A 27,392-nucleotide genomic window follows, 5' to 3' on the forward strand; every position below is an offset into this window, starting at 1 on the left:
ATAAGTTGCCATAATTTAGCTTTTGATATAAATGCCTTTCATGAGGACTGTAAATGGACATTTTTCGAATTCTAGACATGTTCATATAATCGGAACTGAATCATATAATCGGAACTGAATGGAAAAAATGAAATGTTTAAAATAATCTAATCTAAATTATAAGATAAATGCAAGTAAAAATATTTTTCATTTGCGATTTTAAAACTGGTAGTCCCACAGAGTGGTGATGAGTACATTATACATATTTATGTAGATTTTACAGGGTGTTTCAAAAGTCCCCGAGGACATATAGGATTCACAGTCTCCACATTCTTTGCATACAAATGCAGACTTTTTTCTATACTTGTTATAATAAATGCTGAAAATGGCTCTCATGTGCTTATAATAGACATGACATTTTTGTTCTCAAGGTCACTGAGTATGAGAGGGGTCACAAATGCCATTTTCTGCATGGGGACTCAGGGACTTCTGGCTCATTCCTGTAAATTAGTTATCCACATAAATATGTATAGACATATATGTAGTATGCATAGTCACAACATAAATATATTTAACATTTAAGAAAATTTAGATATTCTACTGGTAAACTGACATATGTATACAATATAACTTGTATTTATTCACAGGAATTTGATTTTCTTTTTGTTCAAATGTACTGTTAGCTTCATTATTATTACTTTCCCAAAGTTGTTAAAGACTCCTTTATAAAGAAGCAACATGTTTTACTTGCACATATATTTTCTTTCTCTTTTGTCTTAACTAAAGTTGAGTAATGAGATTAATATTCACAAATAAATAACTAGATGGTGATTTTTTCTTTTTTTAGCAATTTTGGTTTTCATCTATATTTATATAATTGTTTCATTGAAACTGTCTTTAAAAAAATTGGTTCAAGAGTTAAAGTTTTTTTTTTCTAGTTAAGAATCACAATGTCTGATATATTAACATATGTCAGCTTCCTACAGAAACCCTATGGGTCTGCCCACCTGTGATGTCATAGTAAGGAGGGGCTTTTCTTCAGCAGACTCCTCCCTCGGTATCTCCTTCATCACCATGGCAACAGCCTTATCTGCCGCCCTAGAGCCTTTTCCCTATAACAGTGAAATCAACAATGACTTGTGTCAGGAGAGATCTTTAACTTATTATTTATTACAAGATATTCTAATGTTTAAAGAGCAATCCAACATAAATGAAGAGGTAGGCTGCTGCAAGTGAATCTTGAGGCTTTTGGCTGAGGAGAAAACACACAAAATCTGAAAAAAGATAATCTGTGAACTTTTAGTTAGCTACTTTTTCCCCTTTACAGCTGACATATTACATTTAATTTTAACATAGTATTTTATATGTATAATATGTTTTAAGGAAATTAACATGACAAGAATTTTTTGTAATATCAATTTAAAAACACTATGGGTTGCCTGTTATGTTCATTTATACATTATTACTCTATAATTCCTAAATATTTTGAATGACAGGAATTTGGGACAGAGATTAGAAGCAGGATCCAACTCCCACAGAGGGCTTTTGCTGGGTGATCTCTGGAGTCTTTGCCATTTTTGGGTGGATTGGGATAAAATGAGTAAAAATGTTGCAAAATAGCTAAAAATCCTTCAGTGGCTTGACATAACAGGAATTCACCCAGCCTGTTCTGCGGTGATGTTATAAACTTGATGAAAAAAAAATTCTGCAACTTTCAATGTTTTTCAGACCAAATAATTTTAATAGAGTTTTAGAAATGTCTTTTAACTGAAGAACCCCATAAATACAGATGTCAGTAAAGGATAATTAATATTGAGGCATTAATCTATGTCTCTCTATATATCTATAGATACATATGTATATGTATATATATAGATAATGTGTACACAAACACATACATATCCCTATGTTATTTGTCTCAAGTAGAATTATAAACTGTAAAGGGATATGGTGGCTTTCTGTTATTTGAGTTTACCAGATTATTACATTTTTTGAGACTAGATATGGTATAATGGGAAAAATCCCCCAAAACATTACCTTTCCAACCCAATGAGAAAAATTTCATACTATGTAAAAATTAAATAGTCCTTAAATACTTTAAAAACAAAAGCTTCAATTTTCTCAGGTCTCTGGGTAGAGCCTCCCTGAAGAAAATAATTTTATACTAAGAACACATATGAATATTTGTGTTGTAAATCTACTTAAATACAAATGTAGCAGACAGACCTATCACAGGCAAAGAAACGAAAACCGACATGGGGGGGGGGGTCTAATGTTGGAAAAGGGAATTAAGAGCCAGGGTTGATATTAACTCAGAACTTAATAGAGTTTGATCGTTTCCATGCAACAAAAAGGATACAATTACATCATTATCTTGTGCTTTCAAAGGGCTTTAAGTATTTAGAAGGTAGGTTTACTCTAGGGATCAAAACATTGTCCATTTTCTCAGGCACTGACTTTCTAAAATGTATCCAGAGGCAGCTTTTCTTTATGAGAACAAAAAAAAATGTTTTGTATAGTTAATAGATTTTTAAATGTGTGTATCTGTTTACAATGCTGAAAGTTTGTTTCTTTGTTTTGTTTTGACTTTATAACTAGCATTATTGAATTATAACGTGTTATTTCCAAGATGGAATATCAAATACTAGAGATTTTATTCAGCAAATACATCAGTAGTATTTTCATATATGTATGTGTTTTGAAAAGTTTATATGGCCACAATTCATAGAATAACTGACTTCTGGAAGAATAAATGATAACTTGATTTCATTGCATAACAAATTGAGGTGCATAATGCTTCCAGGTTTCTTCTTTAATGAAGCAATGTGAACTTCCTAAAATGGAGATGCAAACAATTCTGAATTCTGGGAAAAGATTTATTATGGCACTATTAACTTGTTTAACATTTTATCAAAATATAAAAATTATTTGGATGAAACATTACACACTATAAACTTAGTACATCTTTATAAGCTACACTCATTTACAGACTAAATATGGTTTATAACAAATATTTTTGCAGCTTACATTTTTCAAAAGAACAAAGTCATTTGTGAAGAATTCTTTCCATGCTTCAGTAAGTTCTAATAATATAGCAATAAACAAAGTGGCATGCTTATATTTCAATTCCTATTATATTTAAAATAACAAATCTAATGTTACAAGGTATAATTTAATTTAAGAAAATAATAATTCAGATTCTTTTCTTGGGCTAAGAAAAAATGTCAATTGATAAGCATCTCAAAAAATTTCAGGTCAATTTTTCGGTACATTATTTATTTGAAATGCTACCAATCCATAAGCTACATAGAGATATTTCTTTACATGTGCAACTATAATAGCTAGAATTAGCAAGGGACATGCCATTTCACTAAAACAAAAACAAAAACAAAACAAAAATTAGTCCTTTCATGCTGAACTCTAGAACAAAGCAGTGGTCAGCTAGAAAGGATGTACGATAAATACATGCGGTGCTTTTTATTTCTTGCAGAAAAAACCCACCAAAGCCAGGGTCAGGTCACTTTTTTGAAGACAGTGCCACTTTTTCTTCAAGGTTACACCTACTACCTGAAAAGAGTCATGACACACCCATGTTAGAGACTGCTAGCAACTTTTTTCTTCACAGCCTTTTGGCTTTTGAGATAATACCCCATGAGCGTCACTGTTTTACAAGTGTGGTACAGTCTGAAGACAGAATGAGAAGGTCTGCCACAATGACATCTCCATGGTACCAGATACAGTGTCTAAAACCACTGCCAAATCAAGCGAATACACTCATGTATCAATGCAAGATTTCCCCCAAATCAAATTGCCTCCTCCACCTGTTATCTTAAAATCAAGCTGTGTTATTTCTGACTTGTCTATTTATCTCATGGGATGATGCTTCCAGAAATCAGAACCTGACTGATAATTGGCTTGGCAATTCATGAGACTTTACAAATTTGCTTTATCAGCAGCTCTGCAGGGCTGATGACAATATAACTGTGCAGGCTTCTTTCTTTTTTGAAGGCAGTAGCTTAAAACATTGTAAGATATATATGTAATTGTTCAGACTTCAAACTCAATTTTCAAAATATAACCACACCAAAGGGTCAGTTTTCATCTATTATGTGAGACAACATGAAGACAGCAACAATAAAATATACACTGAATATATATGCAAGCATATAAGCAGTTTATAAACTTTAGATAACATTGTCTATATGCTTCTATGCCACTCAGAAACAATGGAAAAGAATAGTGACATTTTAGAAGTTGCTTACTATATTGTGGTATCCTCCAGCAATAATTTCAGCCTATTTATTTTCAAGTAATATTTCAAAATCACTTTTTCCCACTTCCTGGTTTAATTTCTTGAAATAATGTTGACTGGAAAAACAATATCAGCATTAAGAGGAAACTTATTTTTCTCGATGCTTTCCTGTGGAAAATTCTTTGATATTTTTATTTCTTGCATCATTTGTTTCTTCACTTAGGAAATATACAGAATGACAGCTTTCCTAACAAATAATAATTCTAGAGAATAATCTTTTTATTAAATTCTATTATAAGAGCAGGCACAAATGAATGAAATACAGGGAGTCTAGCAGTGCCATTAACATTTATTAAGAAAACTCAGTCATGGTCCACTTATTTCCTTTTTTAAAATACAGAACATAAGAAACAGCATACACAATACTGGACATCACAGGACCCTCTCCGGCTGGATACCAGACTGTGGAACCACCAGATGCTTCAGATGAGAAAGGTTGCACCTGTTTCACAGGGAAGGGGCTAAACTATTACAAGAAGCTACCACGTGCTGGGCACGCGGCTAAATGTTTGATATAATTTCATTTATTTGATCTCGTGATAACTCTGTGGGGTAGATATTATCTTCCATCGATAGTTGAGGACACTGAAGCCCAGAGACTGTGATGTGGCCAAGGCTTCAAAGCCATTCTGTGGCCGAGCCAGGACAGGAACCCAGACCTGTTTTCCAGGCTTTCCTGCTTCGTCTCTACCATCCCGGTGTCTGTTCACGTGGCTTAGTGAGGCTGGAGGGCTCTCCCTGCCGCCCTCACTGACTGCCATAAATGTCCATTGTTCATGATCTCGCTCAGATTTGGGGCAGCAGCCACTTCTCACTATAATCACATAAGCAAACATTTTCTGAGAAATAGCTTCTTTCTCTAGTCTGGAATGGTCAATAACTTCACTCACAAGCACGTTTCTAGTAACCTAAGTATTTCACATATATACAAACTTCTTTTTTATTCTGTAGATCTTAGTAGGTTTATAAGCTTTAGCATCTCTCTAATTCTTATTAAATACTAGCTAAATGCCATTAAATGTCACTTTTACTAAGACTTTCTTGAGATCCGTTTTGGTGCATAAAATACTTAAAGTATGCAATTCCACAGTTACACAGGCCACTGGTTTAGTTGCAGGTCCTATTACTTCTACCAAGGAATTTGTAATTTAAAACTTATTTTCATTCTTTTTAAACTCTCAACAATTATCCAGAGTTTCTTTATCAGAGATATTAAACAGAAGAAATTGAGATAGGTTAGATTAGGAAAAGTAAAAAAGATTACAATACTAGACATCTCTGCCAACCCAAAATTATCTAATGTATGAATTTTCAAAATAGTCTTCCTTTTGTTCTGATTATAAAAATTAATATACTTCTTGTCAAAAATTGATAAAAAACAGAACTAAGAAAATAAAATTAACAACCCTAATATTTTCATGAATTAAAAAATTATTTTGTTTTATAATACCAGCAATTAAGCAATTTTTTAGGCTGAATATTTAAAGGATAGATCTGCTACCATGAAGCCTACAAGGATGAATATATTGAATATATTTCTTTATGTATACATACATGTAAACAAACTCCTGACATCTATATATTTTTGTTTGTTTGTTTGTTTTTGAGACAGTGTCTCGCTCTGTCACCCAGGCTGGAGTGCGGTGGTGTGATCTTGGTTCGCTGCAGCTTTAACCTCCTGGGCTCAAGTGGATCCTCCCACCTCAGCTTCCTAAGTAGCTGAGACTACAAGTGTGTGCCACCACACTCTGCTAATTTGTTAAAAAAATTTTTTTTTTTTAGAGATGGAGTCTTACTATGTTGCCCACGCTGGTCTCAAATTCCTGGGCTCAAGGCTTAGCCTTCCAGGGTTCTGTGATTACAGGTGTGACTCACCACACCTGGCACCATCTTTAGTTTTGCATATGCTAAAAATTCTGGGCCCTGGATTAAGGACCTGCAAAAAACTAGCCACCAAAAGGCTAATTTTTGATGGCGGTTCTTGTTTCTCATGCACAGAAGCAAGATAAGCTTCTTTTACTTGGTGAGCTAAATGTCAAAGTTAGTGTCATAAGTGTCATACTCTCTTCAAACTTCTAACACAGGAAAAGGTCAGGGCAATATTTTGCTGTGTCCTTTCCCAGTAAAGTGTGCCCCTGTAGATTTCTTCCAACATAGATTAGGGTTCAGGCCATGTTGGTTCTACCTTATTTCCTTCCCAAAGGAATGTTTTGTAAGTTTTAAAAGTAGTACGAATAGCTAAATCTTGACATATTCGTCAATCCTTGTTTCTAAACATTCTGAAAGAAGCACAGATCTTAGTCCTGAGTTCTAGTTTGCTTGCACTGTGGTCTGAGAGACAGTTTGTTATAATTTCTGTTCTTGTACATTTGCTGAGGAGTGCTTTACTTCCAATTATGTGGTCAATTTTGGAATAAGTGTGATGTGGTGCTGAGAAGAATGTATATTCTGTTGATTTGGGGTGGAGAGTTCTGTAGATGTCTATTAGGTCTGCTTGCTGCAGAGATGAGTTCAATTCCTGGAAAACCTCTCAACTACATGGAAACTGAATAACCTGCTCCTGAATGACTACTGGGTACACAACGAAATGAAGGCAGAAATAAAGATGTTCTTTGAAACCAATGAGAACAAAGATACAACATACCAGAATCTCTGGGACACATTTAAAGCAGTGTGTAGAGGGAAATTTATAGCACTAAATGCCCAGAAGAGAAAGCAAGAAAGATCTAAAATTGACACTCTAACATCACAATTAAAAGAACTAGAGAAGCGAGAGCAAACACATTCAAAAGCTAGCAGAAGGCAAGAAATAACTAAGATCAGAGCAGAACTGAAGGAGATAGAGACACAAAAAACCCTCCAAAAAATCAATGAATCCAGGAGTTGGTTTTTTGAAAAGATCAACAAAATTGATAGATCGCTAGCAAGACTAATAAAGAAGAAAAGAGAGAAGAATCAAATAGACACAATAAAAAGTGATAAAGGGGATATCACCACCGACCCCACAGAAATACAGACTACCATCAGAGAATACTATAAACACGTCTATGCAAATAAACTAGAAAATCTAGAAGAAATGGATAATTTCCTGGACACTTACACTCTCCCAAGACTAAACCAGGAAGAAGCTGAATCCCTGAATAGACCAATAGCAGGCTCTGAAATTGAGGCAATAATTAATAGCCTACCAACCAAAAAAAGTCCAGGACCAGATGGATTCACAGCTGAATTCCACCAGAGGTACAAGGAGGAGCTGGTGCCATTCCTTCTGAAACTATTCCAATCAATAGAAAAAGAGGGAATCCTCCCTAACTCATTTTATGAGGCCAACATCATCCTGATACCAAAGCCTGACAGAGACACAACAAAAAAAGAGAAGTTTAGACCAATATCCCTGATGAACATCGATGCAAAAATTCTCAATAAAATACTGGCAAACCAGATCCAGCAGCACATCAAAAAGCTTATCCACCATGATCAAGTGGGCTTCATCCCTCGGATGCAAGGCTGGTTCAACATACGCAAATCAATAAACGTAATCCAGCATACAAACAGAACCAAAGACAAAAACCATACGATTATCTCAATAGATGCAGAAAAGGCCTTTGACAAAATTCAACAGCCCTTCATGCTAAAAACTCTCAATAAATTCAGTATTGATGGAACGTATCTCAAAATAATAAGAGTTATTTATGACAGACCCACAGCCAATATCATACTGAATGGGCAAAAACTGGAAAAATTCCCTTTGAAAACTGGCACAAGACAGGGATGCCCTCTCTCACCACTCCTATTCAACATAGTGTTGGAAGTTCTGGCTAGGGCAATCAGGCAAGAGAAAAAGATCAAGGGTATTCAGTTAGGAAAAGAAGAAGTCAAATTGTCCCTGTTTGCAGATGACATGATTGTATATTTAGAAAACCCCATTGTCTCAGCCCAAAATCTCCTTAAGCTGATAAGCAACTTCAGCAAAGTCTCAGGATACAAAATTAATGTGCAAAAATCACAAGCATTCTTATACACCAGTAATAGACAAACAGAGAGCCAAATCATGAATGAACTTCCATTCACAATTGCTTCAAAGAGAATAAAATACCTAGGAATCCAACTTACAAGGGATGTAAAGGACCTCTTCAAGGAGAACTACAAACCACTGCTCAGTGAAATAGAAGAGGACACAAACAAATGGAAGAACATACCATGCTCATGGATAGGAAGAATCAATATCGTGAAAATGGCCATACTGCCCAAGGTAATTTATAGATTCAATGCCATCCCCATCAAGCTACCAATGACTTTCTTCACAGAATTGGAAAAAACTGCTTTAAAGTTCATGTGGAACCAAAAAAGACCCCGCATTGCCAAGACAATCCTAAGTCAAAAGAATAAAGCTGGAGGCATCACGCTACCTGACTTCAAACTATACTACAAGGCTACAGTAACCAAAACAGCATGGTACTGGTACCAAAACAGAGATACAGACCAATGGAACAGAACAGAGCCCTCAGAAATAATAACACACATCTACAGCCATGTGATCTTTGATAAACCTGAGAAAAACAAGAAATGGGGAAAGGATTCCCTATTTAATAAATGGTGCTGGGAAAATTGGCTAGCCATAAGTAGAAAGCTGAAACTGGATCCTTTCCTTACTCCTTATACGAAAATTAATTCAAGATGGATTAGAGACTTAAATGTTAGACCTAATACCATAAAAACCCTAGAAGAAAACCTAGGTAATACCATTCAGGACATAGGCATGGGCAAGGACTTCATGTCTAAAACACCAAAAGCAACAGCAACAAAAGCCAAAATTGACAAATGGGATCTAATTAAACTAAAGAGCTTCTGCACAGCAAAAGAAACTACCATCAGAGTGAACAGGCAACCTACAGAATGGGAGAAAATTTTTGCAATCTACTCATCTGACAAAGGGCTAATATCCAGAACCTACAAAGAACTCAAACAAATTTACAAGAAAAAAACAAACCACCCCATCAAAAAGTGGGCAAAGGATATGAACAGACATTTCTCAAAAGAGAACATTCATACAGCCAACAGATACATGAAAAAATGCTCATCATCACTGGGCATCAGAGAAATGCAAATCAAAACCACAATGAGCTACCATCTCACACCAGTTAGAATGGCAATCATTAAAAAGTCAGGAAGCAACAGGTGCTGGAGAGGATGTGGAGAAATAGGAACACTTTTACACTGTTGGTGGGATTGTAAACTAGTTCAACCCTTATGGAAAACAGTATGGCGATTCCTCAACGATCTAGAACTAGAAGTACCATATGACCCAGCCATCCCATTACTGGGTATATACCCAAAGGATTATAAATCATGCTGCTATAAAGACATATGCACACATGTGTTTATTGTGGCACTATTCACAATAGCAAAGACTTGGAATCAACCCAAATGTCCATCAGTGACAGACTGGATTAAGAAAATGTGGCACATATACACCATGGAATACTATGCAGCCGTAAAAAAGGATGAGTTGTGTCCTTTGTAGGGACATGGATGCAGCTGGAAACCATCATTCTCAGGAAACTATCGCAAGAACAGAAAACCAAACATCGCATGTTCTCACTCATAGGTGGGAACTGAACAATGAGATCACTTGGACTTGGGAAGGGGAACATCACACACAGGGGCCTATCACAGGGAGGGGGTAGAGGGGAGGGATTGCATTGGGAGTTATACCTGATGTAAATGACAAGTTGATGGGTGCTGATGAGTTGATGGGTGCAGCACACCAACATGGCACAAGTATACATATGTAACAAACCTGCACGTTATGCACATGTACCCTAGAACTTAAAGTATAATAATAATAATAAAAAAGAAATTGTTAACTATTGAAAAAAAAAAAGAAGCACAGATCTAGGTGTAAATAATTGGGAAGCATGGACAGAATTTGCTTTCCTTAAATAGAGATTCATATGTGGAATTTACAATCTATGATGAATTCACCATTGGTTCAGTGATCTGTTTGCAGCTGGAAAATGTGATTTACAACTCCTTAATAAGGGTAGTCAAGTTGCAGCAAAGAAATTGGTGCCTATCTATTTAAAATAATGACACAGGTTATTGAAAGGAAAGATTTCCAACTGACCCTCTATTTATTTCCCCCTTACTGTCTCTTTTTCCCCTCCAGTATTGTTTTCTCCATGCAACAGGTGCACATTTCTTCAGCCATCATCTTTTCTAGGAAGTCTTTTGGGATTAATTAGTTAGGAGTTACACTAATCACATTCTATTATATAACTCCTGGACCTTCCATTTGTGTTATGTGTTAATTGGCACTATTTGTTTTACCTAGACTGGGAATATGATCAAATGAGGGAAGGAAGCAGGTGGGAGTAAGTCACGGATACCAATCTCTACAGTCTTTGATTCTAAGCCTCCACTTATGAACATTACTGGAATTCCATGGCCACCACATGTATACTCACTTTCCTTGGTCTGAATGATTGGAGCTGGGTGAGATTATGACTTTCATGGGCCCTAGGCACTTTTGGCTTCATGAGCTACTGCCTTAAAAAAAATCATATTCTATTACTACATTGGTATAAAGACAAAAATAATGCAGACTGTACTTATTATTGTATATTAATTGTTACAAAATAGTCCATTGTGGGGGGTTCTGATTTTAAGAGAGAGTGAAGTTAAATCATTTTCATGCGTGCTTAGAAGTATTGTGAGCCCTGTGCACTGTGTCCACTATGCCAGGTGGATAAATTGGCCCTTCTCCTTCTGAGTTAGGGTCGTGTCCTCAATAGTGTGCTGTCCCTACTGCTGCTGTGCTGTCCCTGGAATGGCTGTCCTGGTCATCTCTGGGTGATCTATGCTGCTTCTATGTCCTGCATGCCCATCATGGCTGTTCCTGCCCTAACAGCCCCCTTGGCTACTGCTGCTGGCCTCACTGTTTTTGTTAAGGAAATCTTTCCTAACAGTACTCACAAGCCTTTGAAAAAATTTTTTTAAATTGACAAATAATAATTGCATGTGCTCACACAGCAGCTTTCATCTTGTAGTTCTTAAAACGTACTCTCTAAAAGCCTGGAGGCTTTAGACCCGAGGCAGAAAGCATTGGCGAGTAATATCCATGGCTACTCTTAAAATGTAATCTCTCCACCAGACGACAGGCCTCAGCCTACCTCAGGGTGGACTCCTGACCATCGGGGGGCGCTTCTGATCAAGTTGAGTCAATTTGTGCTCTTTTATTTTTATTTTTTTGTTAAAAAATTTAGTCTATTAGTCTTTTATAACCAGAGTCACTGATTGGCTCCAAAGTACTTCTTGCCATTTTTTTTTTTTTTCCTGACTATGCTGTTGGTCACCTGAGGAACAGAACTGTCCAATACCCCAAATTTCTGAGTTGTGCCTTCAGACTAAGCTCCTCCTTGGGACCTTGCTATTGTCTTTTATTTTGTAAACTATTCCTTGGCTGTGCCTCACTAATGAAACTGCCTTGTGAGAGCAAAGATTGTGTTAATATAATGTGAACCATTTCCGCATTGTTTGGTATAGTTCTCTGTGTGCACATAAACGCTCAGGTGCACTCAATAAATACATGTACTGGATATCTTTTTCAAATTATTTCATACTGAAATCACATTATACGGCCAACTTTGACAGAAGGTGATTTTGAATTAGATGAAAAGTTTTAATTAGACTCAAGGAAATAAAATAGTTTCAAGCAGCTAAATAAAAATGCTTTAAAATTAATAAGATGTTGCCAGGTAAAGATGCTTAAAACCGGCTCTGACGGACAGATAAGGCTTTATTTTTAATTAGTAAGATCCCTTTGTCCACAAACAATTACCATTTGTTTGTTCTTTTGAGAGGATTACACATTCCCCTATCTCAGTCTTACCATGTCCCAGGGCTTATTTACCCTCTGTGTTTTGCAAGCAATCTTACAACAATGGTCAAGGTAATAATACTTGATCTTCATTCACGTATGGCTGGCTTTGAATCAGTCAAGTTTTACTCTCAGGTTTCTCTGATGAGTGTGGCTCTAAGTTACTAGAGATTATTTTATCCTAAGGATGAGCCTCTCTATTATGCACCTGCAAGCAACTTTTCCTATCTAGGGTGGTCTGTCTTAAAACTATTTTTTTGTTTTGCCTTTGGCCTTACAATGAGGCTGGCATAAATAATACATATTTCGTAATTAATAAGTAAATTTAGAAAGATATGTTGTTTTATTTTTTGTATGATAAATCCCAAATTTATTATATTTTGAGAGGCCTTTGAAGATTGTGTGAAATATGTAACAAAAAATGTAATCCCAATTAAATGTTATTGGTATTATTTTTCAATTCCTTGTGAAATATCTCAGATCATTTGCAAACAGGGACTTTTTGGTGTTATTTTTAAGTAAAGGAAAATGACTAAAATACAAAGATATAAAAATTACTTCTTCTAGAAATTCTGCCCTGCCTCCCCAAAGAGAATAACTCTAGACTGTTTGTACCTTACTTGCACAAATGGATGGACATCTTAGCATTCAAGAGAAAGTAAAGCATGAGAATCATTCATCATTAACATAGGTAGTTGCATAGACTATGCTGAAGCAATGGTGTTTTGGGCATAGGGGGAGGTGAGACATAGCCTCTTTTTGAAAGGAAGTAGTGAAAGAGGTCTTGAGGCCTGGTTTCTCAGTGCATTTTATGATTGGAAAGTATTCCAAAGTAAATATAATAAATAAGATTCCCTGCAGGTAAATACAAGGTCAAGACAATGAAACTGTTCCCTTGGATTCATATGATCTCTGGAATTCTTTTACTTATCAGGGATTAGATGTATTTCCCCAATTTCTTGCCTCTAGTAAATAAAATACATATACCAAATTAAAAAAAAAAAAGTCACAAGGAAGAATTTCATCCTCCTGCCAAATTGGAGGCCACTAAATGTTGAAGATCATTATCTTGGAGCAAGAAGATTGAATTCTCCTTTTTTTTCTTTATTTTTGAGACGGGGTCTCACTCTGTTGCCCAGGCTGAAGTTCAGCGGCACAATCATAGCTCACTGTAAACTTGAGCTCTTCGACTCAAGTCATCCTCCTGCCTCAGCCTCCTGAGTAGCTACGACTACAGGTGTGCACCACGGTGTGTGTCTAATTTTTAATTTTTTTGGTAGAGGTAGAGTCTTGCTATGTTGCCCAGGCTGGTCTGAAACTCCTGGCCTCAAGTGATCCTCCTGTCTTGGCCTCTCATTGTGCTGAGATTACAGGCATGAGCCACCATGTCTCGTCTTCCCTCCTTTTTTAAAGATGAGAAAAAAACTGTATGTTAAATATACCGTTACTAAATTATTGAATGTAAGAGCAAACTTATCCAGATGTCATAAGGTAGAATTATATTATATCATTTTTATTCCAGAGGAAGGCAATTAACTAGTGAATTGGAATTCACCCCCTTTATGAATAAGCCTGACTATTCAGTAGTCTTCTCTGTGGCTTTCCTCATTTTCTGGCAGGTGCAAGTGTTTTTATCAGCTCGTTCCCCAGTCGCCAAATGTCCCAGTTTTGTTGATATAACTTAAGAAAAGTAAACTACAGAAACTAGGCCAGGTTTACAAGCTACTAGCCAAGAAGGTCTGCAGCTAAGGTACTCCATCTGCCTAACTTCCCTGAAACAGCTCCAAGACAGAAGCTGAGACTTTGGGAATTCCTATTCTAAAATTGTGCAACTGACTCTGGCACCTCTGCTTATCCACATTTCCCTGGAGGTCATTGGCAATGTGTGGGTTGGCTCCTCATAATGCTGTTGGGTTCCTTGAAAGCAGATGAATAATAGTCTCTCACTTTGTGGAGAAGAGTTAGGAAAAGTATAGAAAGACCTTAAAGCTGCAAGCCACAGACAGCATGTAGCTGGGGGTGGTCAAGGTGATTACCAGCTCACGGAGCCAGTGGAGCCTAAGTGGTCAGTGGAGAAGAAAGTAGGAAGGCCATGTGGCATTTTGGCACCAACAACCAAACTGGAGTCAGAAGAGAGGAGTTTCAGTCCCAGCTCTGCCTTTTATAAACTCTTCTCTCTAAACTTCTGTTTTACCTTTTGAAAATAGGATGGCATTACTGTCTACATAGATTTTTGAGAATTACATGAAATAGCACACATGAAAGCACCTTCCACAATGCCTGGCACGTAGTAGGTACTGAAATATGAATTGACTATGAACTATGACTGCTAAGCTCATGGGCTCCATTGGCTTAATTGTCTCAATGAGATAGGTGGCAAAGTATGCAATCTTTTGCTTGTATTCATCCATTGAGTAAGTGGCATTGGTTCTCCTATTCTTACTGTTGCAGAGTATTCTATCATCTGAATGTACCACAATTTACCCATTTAACTGTTGATGGATATTTGGATTCTTCCAGTTTAGGGCAATTATGGAGAACACTGTAATGAACTTGAATTTAGAAGCCACAGGGGACATAAGAAGACCAAATAAAAGAAACTGAAAAATAGATGTGAAAAGAGCAGAGAGACTTAAATATCAGCAATAGAAGCAGCAAATAATGAATGTACGGAGAAAATGTCTTATCCATGAGCAAGTTAAGAGGAAGTCTGAGTCTCTGTAGCCAATAAGCAAAGACAAATGTTGACATGACTTGAATTAAAAGAGACTAATAGGGTACAGAGATCAAGGATCAGAAGCAAGACCAGGATGCTGAATCTAGCCACCAGCAGATAATAACAAACCAGTTTCTAATGATTTGGGATTAATAACTGTTAGGAGCTGAGTTGTGTACTCCCAAAATCATAAGTTTTCCTATCTCATAGATACTAAGCCCCATTATTTAAGATTGTGACTGTGTTTGGAAACAGGGTTGTTAAAGAGGTAATTAAGTTAAAAGGAAGTCATTGGAGTGGGTCCTGATCCAATATGACTGGTATTCTTATAAGAAAAGGAAATTAAGACACGGACATTCACAGAGGGAAGACCATGTGAAGACACAGGAAGAAGACATCCACTGACAGCCAAGGAGGGTGGCCTTTGAAGAAACCAACCCTGCCGACACCTTGATCTCAAGCCTCCAGCCTCCAGAAATGGGAGAAATAAAATAAATTTCTATGGCTTAAGCCACCAATCTGTGGTGCTTTGTTATGGAAGCCCTAGTAAACTAAACAGTAATAGAACAGCCACCCATGAATGACTACGAAGTGGTCTTACTCTTACATCTCTGTTTAGAAAAATCCAAAAAGAATTCGCTAACAATGTTACTTTAAACCTTCTGAGCTAATTCCTTTTGTGGTTTCTAGTCTGTTCAAAAGGACTTCACAGGTATTGAAAACCAGAAATTTGGAAGCGTTGGCCTCGTACAACATGCCACGACCTAATTGTCAGGGAGAGTTGCCCAAAATAAATTTAAATGAAGATTGTGCCTCGAGTGGTCAATCAGTGCCAGCAGAGCTGTGCTTTCTCTCACTAAATGGAGGTTTTAGTCACATGGCCTCAAATTATAGTTTTGAACTGCTTGAAAACAATTGTCTTGTGAAAAAGCAAATTTCTTTTGATTTCTAAATGTGAATGCTCCAAAGAAGCTATTTGTTTCCAGCTAGAAGTTTATTAAATTATATACACTTAGAGGTTTCTATTAGTTAATATAGACATTAGTCAAATATACAGTTGATATTGTATGTAAACAGAGAACAAATTTAAAAAAGAACATTTGGAAAATAATATGTACTACTGATAGTTTTTAAATTTTATTTGAAGAAAGCTCTTGCCAATAACTGTAGCGTATTTTGGGGCAGGGCTTACACCTTGTCTCTGCTGTCAGACACAGCCTGACCCGTTTCAACTTATAAACGAAGACATTAGCTTAGATGATATCCGTTGGGGACTTTAGATGAGTTAGAACCCTGGGAGTGCCAGAATGTTTTAATAAAGCCAGTTTCCCTTTTTCTAATCACCATAAATGTATACTTCACCTTTCTGTTGGTATGCAGATGATGTACAAGTTCATTTTACTTTTCTATCAAACTTTCTGGTTATAATCACAGTACTGATTCATTTCAACTGTAGAACACCTGTTAAAAATGTCAATAGACATGAAATTTGCTCTTGGAGCTACCATTTAAGTACTTATTAAAAGAAAAAAGCCCTCTACATTCTCTTCCCCACCATACTTATTGACATTCATGAAGCTAAGAGGCTCGGCTGTGAGTACAACCAGGTAGCACACTCCAGACAGAAGAATTCCAGTGGTTTTGAAGCCAGTGTCTGGGCTGTGCTTAGACTCAAGTTCCACAATCTATATTCCATATTTCTGTTCTTAGAGGTTTGCCTCAACTGACAAAACAGAAGGGGAAGAAAATAGTTGTCAAGTGCTGGCCTTTTCTCGTGTATTATTCTATTTGCTTATGAATTCCAAGCTGCTGAGGGATACCCTAGCCCAGTGGGATGTGGCAACATAGCTTTATATATGTGTGTTTGCTGAGGTTAGGCAAGGTTTCTGTTGATAGAACATGGGACATGGTGTGAGGAAACAGAGTTTGAGACTCAGAAACAATAATACTTTCTTGTGTGATCTTGGGCAGACATCTTTTCTTCTCTAAGTTGGAGAGTGCCAATGATATGAATAACTGCCTCACTGACATGGCAGAGTTTTTGTGAGGATAAAGTGGGTAATATATGTAAAAATAAGAATTCAATATGCTCTAATAATGTTATAAATCAGCAAAATCCTATTAGCTGAGTAAATTATTTTCCATGCGTATTTGGGAGTGCATAGAATCTGAAAGGACTATTTATATAATTTGAAATAGTAACTTGATAATGCTACACTGTAATGAAAAAGTTAATGGACTTCTAACAACAGAAATCCAAAGCAAGTCTGGATCTGGCCCGTTATAGTTGCAGTTGCAAAACTCCAAGGTACGGTAAGATTGCTAATGAATTCACAGAATGTTTTATATGCTCTAGGATTGACAAATATAGAATCATATTAAGAAATCTATCCAACCATAGTTATATAATCACAATAAAAAAGATAACTTTCAACTTTTAAAGTCTAAGAAAGGATTCAAAATAGAAGACTTTAAGACTGCTGGAATAGTTCAAGCAATTCCAAAAGTATCTATTTCTACTAATTAGTACACTGGTTTGTCTGATGAATTATAAATAGGCATCACATATCTTGTTTCCAATTTGGAAAGACTAGAACATTTTGGTGGACCGTTTAGTTCATAAAGGTATTGGATCGTTTCTACTCTTTACTGGGCATGGAACATAATTGCCTGTATCTTTCTATCTCCTATACTGGAAATACGCCCATACTCTGTGTCTCAAGCCATTATTAACGAACAGAAGATTAATTTGATAATATTGGTTTCAAGTTGCTTATAAAGTTTTTCTCAATCTGCTACAAATGGACTCCCTGCTAACCCCTACATTTTCTTCTTTCTAACTCTCAGATATATATCAAAAGAGACTAAATTAACATTTAAAAGTGATTTGGCCTGAACCCAGTTCAATCTGCTAAATAATGAATTATGGCCTTTTAGGTCCAAAGATAAAAGCAACTACATGATACTGATATTTTTTGAGGCAGGTTGAAATTTATACTAATTCTAGGTACATGTTATACATACAAAAAGTTAATCCTTTAAGATCCTAGTTATTCCTACATAAACTTATGCTATTTATTTAAATTAAACTTTTAAAAGGTTCTCAGAAAGTAGAAGAGGTTTTTAAGTCCTCCACTGAAGCTATTCCTATAAACACTGAATTAAAGAAATCTCAGAATCTTTTAAGCCTATTAGAATTTATGTTTGAAAATTTAGAATTGCTCTAATCTCCACTCCCCTATTAATAATATCACAATATTTCCTTTTAGTCACATATAATCTGTTGAAGTACAATAAGACAAAAAACCTGATTAACCAGCATTCTCAATTATTTTTTTCCAAAAAATGTCATGTTTAGGAAAAAAATGCCAAGCAAACCAATTTGTTTAAAGGATTCTAAAGATTCCAAGTCATGGTCCACAGTCAATATATATTCAGCCCCAACTCTGACAATTATATCTAAGGAAACATCCATTAAGGAAAGATGAGTAGGTAATAGCCCTCAGGCCTGTAATATCCTCGTCCTTCAAAGAAAAAATTAGGTTTAGCATATTGTACTTAGTAATGTAGAATGAAGTATTCACACGTTAGAAAGACTTGCTACTAAGAAATGGTGTTTTGTTCCCTTTAGTGAGTCTTGAGGTGATGAAAAGTTTCAGCTAATTAGAATAGCCAAATGCCTTTGAGTGTTCTCATTAATCAAAATGGTATGGTATTTCTTCTGCTAGACTTAAAAACACAGAAACTTGTTTTTAATTTCTTATACTTAATGGCTGATTTTCTCAAAGTGTTGCCACCAAGGTCACAGAAGGAAGTTATTTCAAAGGCTTACCTTTCCTTAGGCCATCACAGTTACTTTAGCTCTAAATTATACGTCTACCAGTAATTTATTCAATGGTATAAAAATATAGACTCATTTTTTGGTTTTGTTTCCATTTATAATAAACTTCTTTAAAGATCTCATTGCAAATTATTTTAAGAGATTTTAAGTTTCAGTAAAAACTTAACCTAATCTGTTGTAGGGCTTTTTATATTTAACTCATCAAGATTTAAAAATTGCAGACATGTTTTTCCTTTTTTTCTCAAGAACGTAAAACAATTTGCTCAGTAGGCTTAGAGTTTGAGCTTTTCTTTGAAAAGTGAAAATAAAGATATTTGCATTTTTCCTCATTAAAAGTTGCTTATTTTCTTAGAGAATATTTACTTGGAAATAGAAATGTATTTCTTGCATTTGGATATTTTAATATCATAGTGTTTTTTTGCTACAAGAATAAAACAAAAACTATGTCACAGTAAACAAAGAAAGTGACTGACAGTTTTTGCAAGAACTTAACTTGGATTCATATATTACAGAATTCATTGTCTAGCTAGGTCTTTGTTGATTAGTACCGTAGAATTTTATTTGTTTTTTTCAGCTTAGAGTCTGTGAATGTCGATGATTTTATTTTTAAGTTACATCATATCATGTTAACATTTTTATCTCTTTCTCCTTTTCTAAAATGAGCAATGAAATTATACACTTTAGAACTCTAGGATCTTTTATAAATATGATTTCTCTGTATATGATATTTGTGACTGCACAGGCAAGAGCAAGGACCGATAAAAACACACCAACTGGATCTTTTCTTTGATTAACAGAGATTGGTGTTTTAGATAGCAGACATCTCTTTAGGTGCAAACATGGCTGTTAGAATGTCACTCTTATTACAGGGTGCCAAAGTTCCACAGAGAATAGTCCAAACTGTAAGAGTTGCTTGGCATCATGGAATGGTCTTGAGGAAAGGGACTCTTGGAGCCCTTTTCTCTACTTTGATGTGCAAGATCTTCTTCCATCACTTCCTCCCCCACAGTACTACACTAGCCAGCTCTACTACCCTACTCACCATTACACATTAAGTCTGTAGAGGTCCAAATTACTGTGCTCTGTCTCTGCAGAGGCTGTTTCCTTCACTTGGAATTCCCTTCTTGTCATCTTTACGTGGTGAATTACACATATTCTTCCAGATTCAGCTCAATCACCACTTTTTTTTAAAATTGAAGTCTACACTGTGATTTTCTTAAAGTTGGATATTAGTTCTCATTCTGTTTTGTGTTGTCACAAAGTCATGTGGGCACAAAGGTGTTAAATGAAGTCTTGCTGGATGGATGAATGAAGGCATGAATGGACTGATAGGTGATATACCTGCTTAAGACTCTTTGAGGTTTCTTCCAAAGTCAGGTTACAGAAGGATAAAACCATCTCCTTCCCAAACCTCTCCACTAACATCCAAGGCAAAGACTAGGGATGGTGATGGTTCCTGGTTAAGAATTTAATGGAGTTCTCCTCAGTGATAATTTCAAAACTTTTGATCTCTGTAGCCAAAAGAAAGGTTGTTATGAGTTTATGGCTCAGCCATGGGACATTTTTATATTTTCTGCAAAGCCTTTGTAGGGATAGTGAAAATCATATTTACTTTAAATTAAAATATAGTAGCAGTTTGGACAGGGAGAAAGGAAAGAAAGAAGATTGGCTAAAAAAAAATCCTCTACATTATCTAATTAAATAAAATAATTTAATGTAAACACCTTCTATAAGATGCAGCCTTTTTGCTTGTGATTGAGAATGGAGCCAAGTTTTGCACTCACATTGACAAGGTATGGAAGAAGACAAAGAAGTGATTTCTTTGTATTCTTTGCTCAGTGTTATACATGTAAAGCCAAAAAAAGCACCTGACACAGAGTAGGTACTCAAATATTTGTTGAATGATTTTTTAAAAATCCACAAAAAACTTTGATATAGCAGAAGCAGGAACTCATAGTCAGAGAAGTTAGCATCCCCAGAATCCAAAGAAATCTTGTGAGGCAGTGCTGGGATGGGAGGTTTTGAATTTTACAGTGCAGTAGTGCTTTGAGTCAATCTTTTCTGGATCTGAAGATTTAGGAAGACCTTGCTGGCATAGAGATTAAATAAAATAAAAGAGAAGAAACTATAACTTTAATCAAAGATGCCTTAAGGAAGAACTAGTACATTCATGTTCAGTGGTATTGAAACCAACACAAATTACCTTAGTGATGAGAGATGTGCAGAAAAGTCACTCAATTTTTGAAGATTATTGGAAAAAGTTGAAAATTGTAGTGATGGATTCTGTGAAAATAGAGTGCTTATGTGTTCTGCCTGGAGGAAGGTAGAGAGCAGTTTCTGACTTTCTGAATTAAACAATTTCCTGAACAATCGGAGAATAAAGGAGGCACATGGAGGGTGTTTATAAAGGTCACCCCTGGAGAAGATGGCTGTGTATCAGATGCATTCTCTACTTTGAAGCCTCCAGGAATAGAGCACTTCTTTATTTGGTGTGTGACAGTGAATATAACAATTTCTGCTTCTAAAGAAACTACTCAGAACTGTAAACTTATTTGAAGAGTGTGATGGTCCAAAGAAGAGATAGGCATCAGAGCATCCAGTTAATAAAAATAACTACCAAAATGGTATTCAGCATGTTATAAAGTTTCCAGTTGAATCTCACAAACACCTCTTTGAAGTGGATACCATTATATCCTCATTTCACAAAAGAGATACTTGAAGCTCAGAGAGAATAACTTAAATCAAAGCCAGTAGCCTAGTAATAGCAGCAGTAGTAGTAATGGTAGTAGTAGTAATAATCACTTATCGAGTATCTAAAATATACCAGGTGTTGTGCTATATGCTTCGTATATATTTTGATAGTACAGTCATGCATTGCTTTATGACAGGGATACAGTTTGAGAAAAGTACTATTAAACAATTTCATCGTTGTGTGGACACTATAGAGTGTACTTACCAAAACCCACATGATATAGCCTCATATACATCTAAGCTGTATGGTATAACCTATTGCTCTTAGACTCCAAACTTGTATAGCATGTTACTGTACTGAATACTGTATGCAATTATAACACAATGGTAAGCATTTGTGTATCCAAACATATCTAAACATAGAAAACATACAGTAAAAATATAATATAAAAATAAAAAATGGTACACCAATATCGGGTACTTACCATGAATGAAACTTGCAGGAGTGGAAACTGCTCTGGGTGAGCCAATGAGTTTGAAGGCCTGAGACATTACTGTATACTACTGTAGACTTTATAAACACTGTATCCTTAGGCTACACTCAATTTATTTTTAAAAATTTTCTTTCCTTAATAATTAAATTAAGCTTAGCTTACTGTAACTGTTGTACTTTATAAGTTTTTAAATTAACACCCCCCCCTTTTTTTTGAGACAGCGTCTCACTCTGTCACCGAGGCTGGAGTGCAGTAGCATGATCTCTGCTCACTGCAACCTCTGCCTCCTAAGTTCAAGTGGTTCTCCTGCCTCAGCCTCCTGAGTAGCTGGGATTACAGGTGCACGCCACCGCTCCCAGCGAATTTTTGTATTTTTAGTAGAGATGGGGTTTCACCATGTTGGCCAGGCTGGTCTCGAACTTCTGACCTCAGGTGATCCACCCGCCTCGGCCTCCCAAAGTGCTGGGATTACAGGAGTGAACCACCACACCTGGCCTAAAAAAATCCTTTGTGATCCTTTTGTAATAACACTTAGCTTAAAATACAAACACATTGTACGGCTGTAAAAAATATATATTTCTGTGTATGGTATCCTTATTCTATAAGTTTTTTTTTTTCTATTTTTAGATTTCTTTCTCTTTTTTTCTTTTAAAAAATCTTGTTAAAAACTAAGGCACAAACATGTTCATTAGCCTAGGCCTACACAGGGTCAGGATCTTCAGTATCACTCTCTTCCACCTCTACATCTTGTCCCACTGGAAAGTCTTCTGGGGCAATAACATGCATGGATCTGTCATCTTCTATGATAAAAATGTCTTCTTCAGGAATCCTTCCTGGCAGACCTGCCTGAGGCTGTTTTACATCTAACTTTTTTTTTTTTTTTTAAATAAGCGGAAGGAGTGTACTCTAAAATAATGATAAAATGTATAGTTAAGTAAATGTATAAACCAGCAACATAGTTGTTTATTGTCATGATCAAGTATTATATACTATACATAATTGTACATGCTAGGCTTGTACAGTTGGCAGCACAGTAGTTTGTCTTCACCAGCATTCCCACAGACAAGTGAGTGATGCAGTGAGCTATGACGTTAGCACTGCTATGATGTCAGTGGTGATAGGTATTTTTCAGTTTCATTAAAATCTCATGGGACCACTGTCATATAAGTGGTCTGTTGTTGACCGAAATGTCTTTCTTTTTTGAGATGCAGTTTCGCTCTTATTGCCCAGGCTGGAGTGCAATGGCGTGATCTCGACTCACCGCAAACTCCGCCTCCCGGGTTCAAGCGATTCTCCTGCCTCAGCCTCCTGAGTAGCTGGGATTATAGGCGTGCACCACCACACTCGGCTAATTTTGTATTTTTAGTAGAGATGGGGTTTCTTCATGTTGGTCAGGCTGGTCTTGAACTCCTGACCCCAGGTGATCCACCCGCCTTGGCCTCCCAAAGTGCTGGGATTAAAGGCATGAGCCACCGTGCCCCACCTTGAAACGTCTTTATGTGGAGCATGACTGTACCTAAATCACAATTCTTTGAGGTATATGCTTTCATTATGACCATTTTAAAGATGCAGAAACGGAGACCCAGAGAGGTTAACTGGGAAGAACTAGTAAGCCTCAGAGTGGGACAGAACCCAGGCTCTGGCCTCAGGGTCTGTGCTTTTAACTCCTAGGTTTTGTTGCCTCTCATGAGAGCTGGATTACAAGCCAAGTTTGTGTATACTTAGGCCCATGTTGTCAGCCATGATCCTCTACTAGTGCTAGGTTCTACTTGGCGGTACTTCACAATTTCCACTGTCATCCATTTTTTTCTTGGGCAAAAGCATACGGATTCCAAGTAGCAAAATCTGGATACGTTCATATTTTTATACAGGTCACACATTTGGTGGGTATGGTAAAATCCAGGATTTGGGGATAGGTACGTTTGACCTTCAAATTTATGCTCTTTCTTCTAGAAGGCACTGTGATAGTTTTATGTTAAAATAAAATTCTTGAAGACAGTGTGGTGCAGTAGCTTTTTAAAGTGTCACTGAAGTGGCTCATTAGTAAAACTCCCTTTCTACCTCTCTCTGGACCAAGGAGGCAAAAAGCCTAAATTTCAGTCCTAGTACTCCCACTTAGAAGGGCGTGGAAAGGTTGCCTTTCTGAGCTTCTCTGTTCTCATCTGTTAACATGAGAATAATGATACCCATTTCACAGTGTTGTAGCCAAGGAACCCAGTGCAGGAAGTTAATATTGTGGGCATTTGAGAATCAATAATTTCTTCTTTCTTTTTTTCTTCTTTCTCCCTCATCTCTCCTTTATCTTGGGCAAGACAGCAAATACCATGAATTTTCAATGGTATGAGCACTATGCTACAATTGATATGTATTTGTGGACACTCCTGTAACACATCCACAGACAGTAGAGAATAAAATAAAAGGGTTCTTACGGAATGAAAACATATGAGATTTTTTTTAGGGTCCTCAAGTTCTACTCAATTCTCCAGTGTACTGTATATCTCAGGCCAGCTTAAGGACAGCTGTGGATTTGGAAGAATATTTCACAGATTCTAAGACTTCCTCAAGTACTGCCTCATTCTATGCTCTAGTGGCTTCACATCTGTACATCCTGGATTGTTTTTTTGTGTGTGTACACCAGTAACCAGTAAAATGGAAAAGCAAGGTCAGGGAAGTAACAAGACACTGCCAAACTCTTTATGTGGGAGATCAAATAGAATCCTTGAAACACTCCAGCAAAGTAGGTTCTAATACTTCCTTTAATAATACTTAAGTTAAAGTGGCAGTGGTGGGATTTGAACCTGGGTTGGCTTAACTTTGAAGCTGGAAATCTTCCCACTACCACAGCAAGCTGCCTCTCTCTAGGTACTTGATAAGTGTGTACGAGCTAAATAGAAATCATTTTTAGGCTTGTGAAAACCTTTCCCAGATTTACTTGTTGTTAGGGGCTCAGTCTTGCATTTTGGCAAATGATTAGGGGCTCTTTCGCAAGCACCGCCGAGTCACACTTGATGGAACACCGGCTCCATTCTGCTTAGGAATGCAGGGTCAGACTTTAGCAGAATGTTTTTTTTTCCTCTTGAGTAATTTGTCTGCAAATAGGTTAGGCTGCCATTGGGTGAGCAGTCGATGTGCCTTGAGTAGGCGGTCACGATCTGGACATACAAGCAGGCACTTCCACACTCAACTCTATCTTTGAGGCAAGAAGATAAAAAACAAATAACTGTTTTTTGTTTTTTTTTTTTTTTTTTGAGATGGAGTCTCGTGCTGTTGCCTAGGCTGGAGTGCAATGGCGCGATCTCAGCTCACTGCAACCTCTGCATCCCGGGTTCAAGCAATTCTACTGCCTCAGCCTCCCTAGTAGATGGGATTATAAGTGTGTGCCACCATGCTTAGCTAATTTTTGTATTTTTAGTAGAGACGGGATTTCACCATGTTGGCCAAGCTGGTCTCGAACCTCAAGTGACCTCAAATGATGCACCTGCCTCAGACTCCCAAAATGTTGAGATTACAGGCATGAGCCACTGTGCTTGGCCAACTTTTTAAGGATAGTTAAATGTTAGAAGTGCTTACCTTTCTTAACTCTGTAGAGAGACACCTGGCAAAATGTCCATTAGGAAAACAAGAAGGAGGTGTTCCTTCAGGCTCCCTGCTCTCACATTTATTCTCTGGAGGCAAAACTGAATGGAGTGGAAAGAGGGAGCCTCACAGTTCTCATCTGAGTGGAACCTCCGTTATGTCTGTCTGTCATCTCTCTTCCCAACCAGAACCAGTGTGCTGCCCTCCAGGTGGTTTCTCCTTTCTTCATCCTGTTCTTTTTAGAGGGAAATTTACTCAAGTTTCTTTCTCTCCCTTCTCAAGTTCTTCTTGATTGAGTTGGGTTGGGCCTTTTATAAAATCAAATTTGTGTGTAAGCATCCATCCCTCAGCTTTAAGTGAGGATCTGAAACATCCATTTTTGTGATGCAGAGTTTAAATCAGACGCATTTGAAAAAAATAGATTATGTTTTTAAGTGGGAAAAGGGATAGGCATTAACAGATAACTTTTCATATAACAGGTTAACAGGTGTACATTATGTGTTTGATCTTACAAAATAAAGGTATTATCCTGTTCTATTTTAGAAAAAGGAGATCTATTCAGAAAGGTTAAACTATATTCCCAAGATCACTGGGAGAATACATATCTACTCTCAAGACATGCCTTAATAAACTTTTCATGTCTTTACAAACTTAAGCTCCTTAAGTACAAGAGCCACATTAATTTTGTTCAATATGGAATCCCCATCATCTAAAAGAGTCCTTGGCACTTAATAAATGCTCAGAAAGTATTTTTGAATGAATTTATTTGTACCTTGCTACATAATGGATATAAGTTAACTTCAAAAATTAATAAAATAGAAACAGAAAACACAATGTATACACAGTATAATATATACACAGTATTTTTACAAAGGAGAAAACAATGATACCCCATTTTCCTAAGCCTCTTACTACTAACCAAGGACACTGAACCCTAATCAATTACACAAGTTTTTGGTTTTCTTAAGATAGAAAGCAAACCAATTGCTCAAGACACATACAGCTCTTCCAGAAATAAATCCCCTAGGAAATTGTACCCTAAAAGGTGGTACTTGGTAACATAATGAAGTCCTAAAAATATCTTTAAGGGAGGTATGGTAATAAATTGGAATTTTTAGGACTCTAATGTGATGCTATTGGGTAATGTGGAAAAACACAGTAAGCCAAAAGCATCACATCAGCCAAAAGTATCTCTTTTCATATTAGCCAATAGCACATCACACTAGAGCACAATACAACAAACATCATCATGTAAATCAAACAGGTGCTTAAGGAACTCGCAGAATGAAGGCTTTTCCTCAAAGAATCAGTTTGCACAAATAGTTCCTATCTTTCTGATGTTGGTAACTCACATTTGAACTAAATCACAAATGTATTCTGTTCAATTATTTGCTTGGAGTTCATCTGAAGTTTTTCATGTCTAACCTCTTGATCTTTACAATTATTCTTCCAGTACTTTGTAACCTATCAAGTGTCATCACAAGAGCTACGAAAGTGAAGAGAGACATATGTTATCTAAGAATCTGAGAGAGATGACTCAGTCAGCATCCTCTCCCTTGGTGTACAATGGTGGGGACAGCTACCAGCTACTGTGTCATCTGGAGCATGACAATGAGAACACAGACACTGGATCGTCCTGATATAGCCTGCAGTCCATCTGGGCCTCCAGACATTCATTTGCATTTGCATTCATGTGCATCCCCTACTACTCCAACTCCTACACCTTTTGGCAGGAAATATCCACACAGCTGGATTGGATTCATAAGATGTTTTTATTTTTTGCCTCATTAAACTCTAGTTTCTCTCAAGCAAAGTGTGTTTTCTTTATATTCCAGCCCAGAAATCATTTAACAGGAAGAAGACATCTCAGAGATGTGCTTCGAGAAAAGGCTTAGGAATGGGGC

General features: G+C 36.7%; 1 protein-coding gene and 1 long non-coding RNA gene across 25 annotated transcripts in view; one reads left to right on the forward strand and one right to left on the reverse strand.

Moving 5' to 3' along the window:
* The window catches only part of LOC105489960 (peroxisomal biogenesis factor 5 like), a 250,128-nt gene that overhangs the window by 114,290 nt on the left and 108,446 nt on the right, over positions 1-27,392 (reverse strand). For 11 of the 24 annotated variants that reach the window (XM_024795422.2, XM_011755124.3, XM_011755120.3 and 8 more), the window contains one exon: positions 987-1,091. The exons of 7 other annotated variants lie outside the window; for them this stretch is intronic. In XM_024795422.2, coding sequence (XP_024651190.1) covers positions 987-1,091 — 105 coding nt within the window. Of the gene's footprint in view, positions 1-986; positions 1,092-3,480; positions 3,547-27,392 lie in introns of those variants that run through there. 6 more of the 24 variants (XM_024795420.2, XM_024795418.2, XM_011755119.3 and 3 more) reach the window with 1 other exon arrangement.
* Positions 1,070-27,077, forward strand: LOC105489961 (uncharacterized). The gene is made up of 3 exons (XR_011619918.1): positions 1,070-1,197; positions 4,632-4,726; positions 26,942-27,077. It is a non-coding gene; the product is annotated as an uncharacterized lncRNA (long non-coding RNA).

This window comes from Macaca nemestrina, chromosome 2 (assembly GCF_043159975.1).
Source record: "Macaca nemestrina isolate mMacNem1 chromosome 2, mMacNem.hap1, whole genome shotgun sequence".
Lineage (NCBI taxonomy): Eukaryota > Metazoa > Chordata > Mammalia > Primates > Cercopithecidae > Macaca > Macaca nemestrina.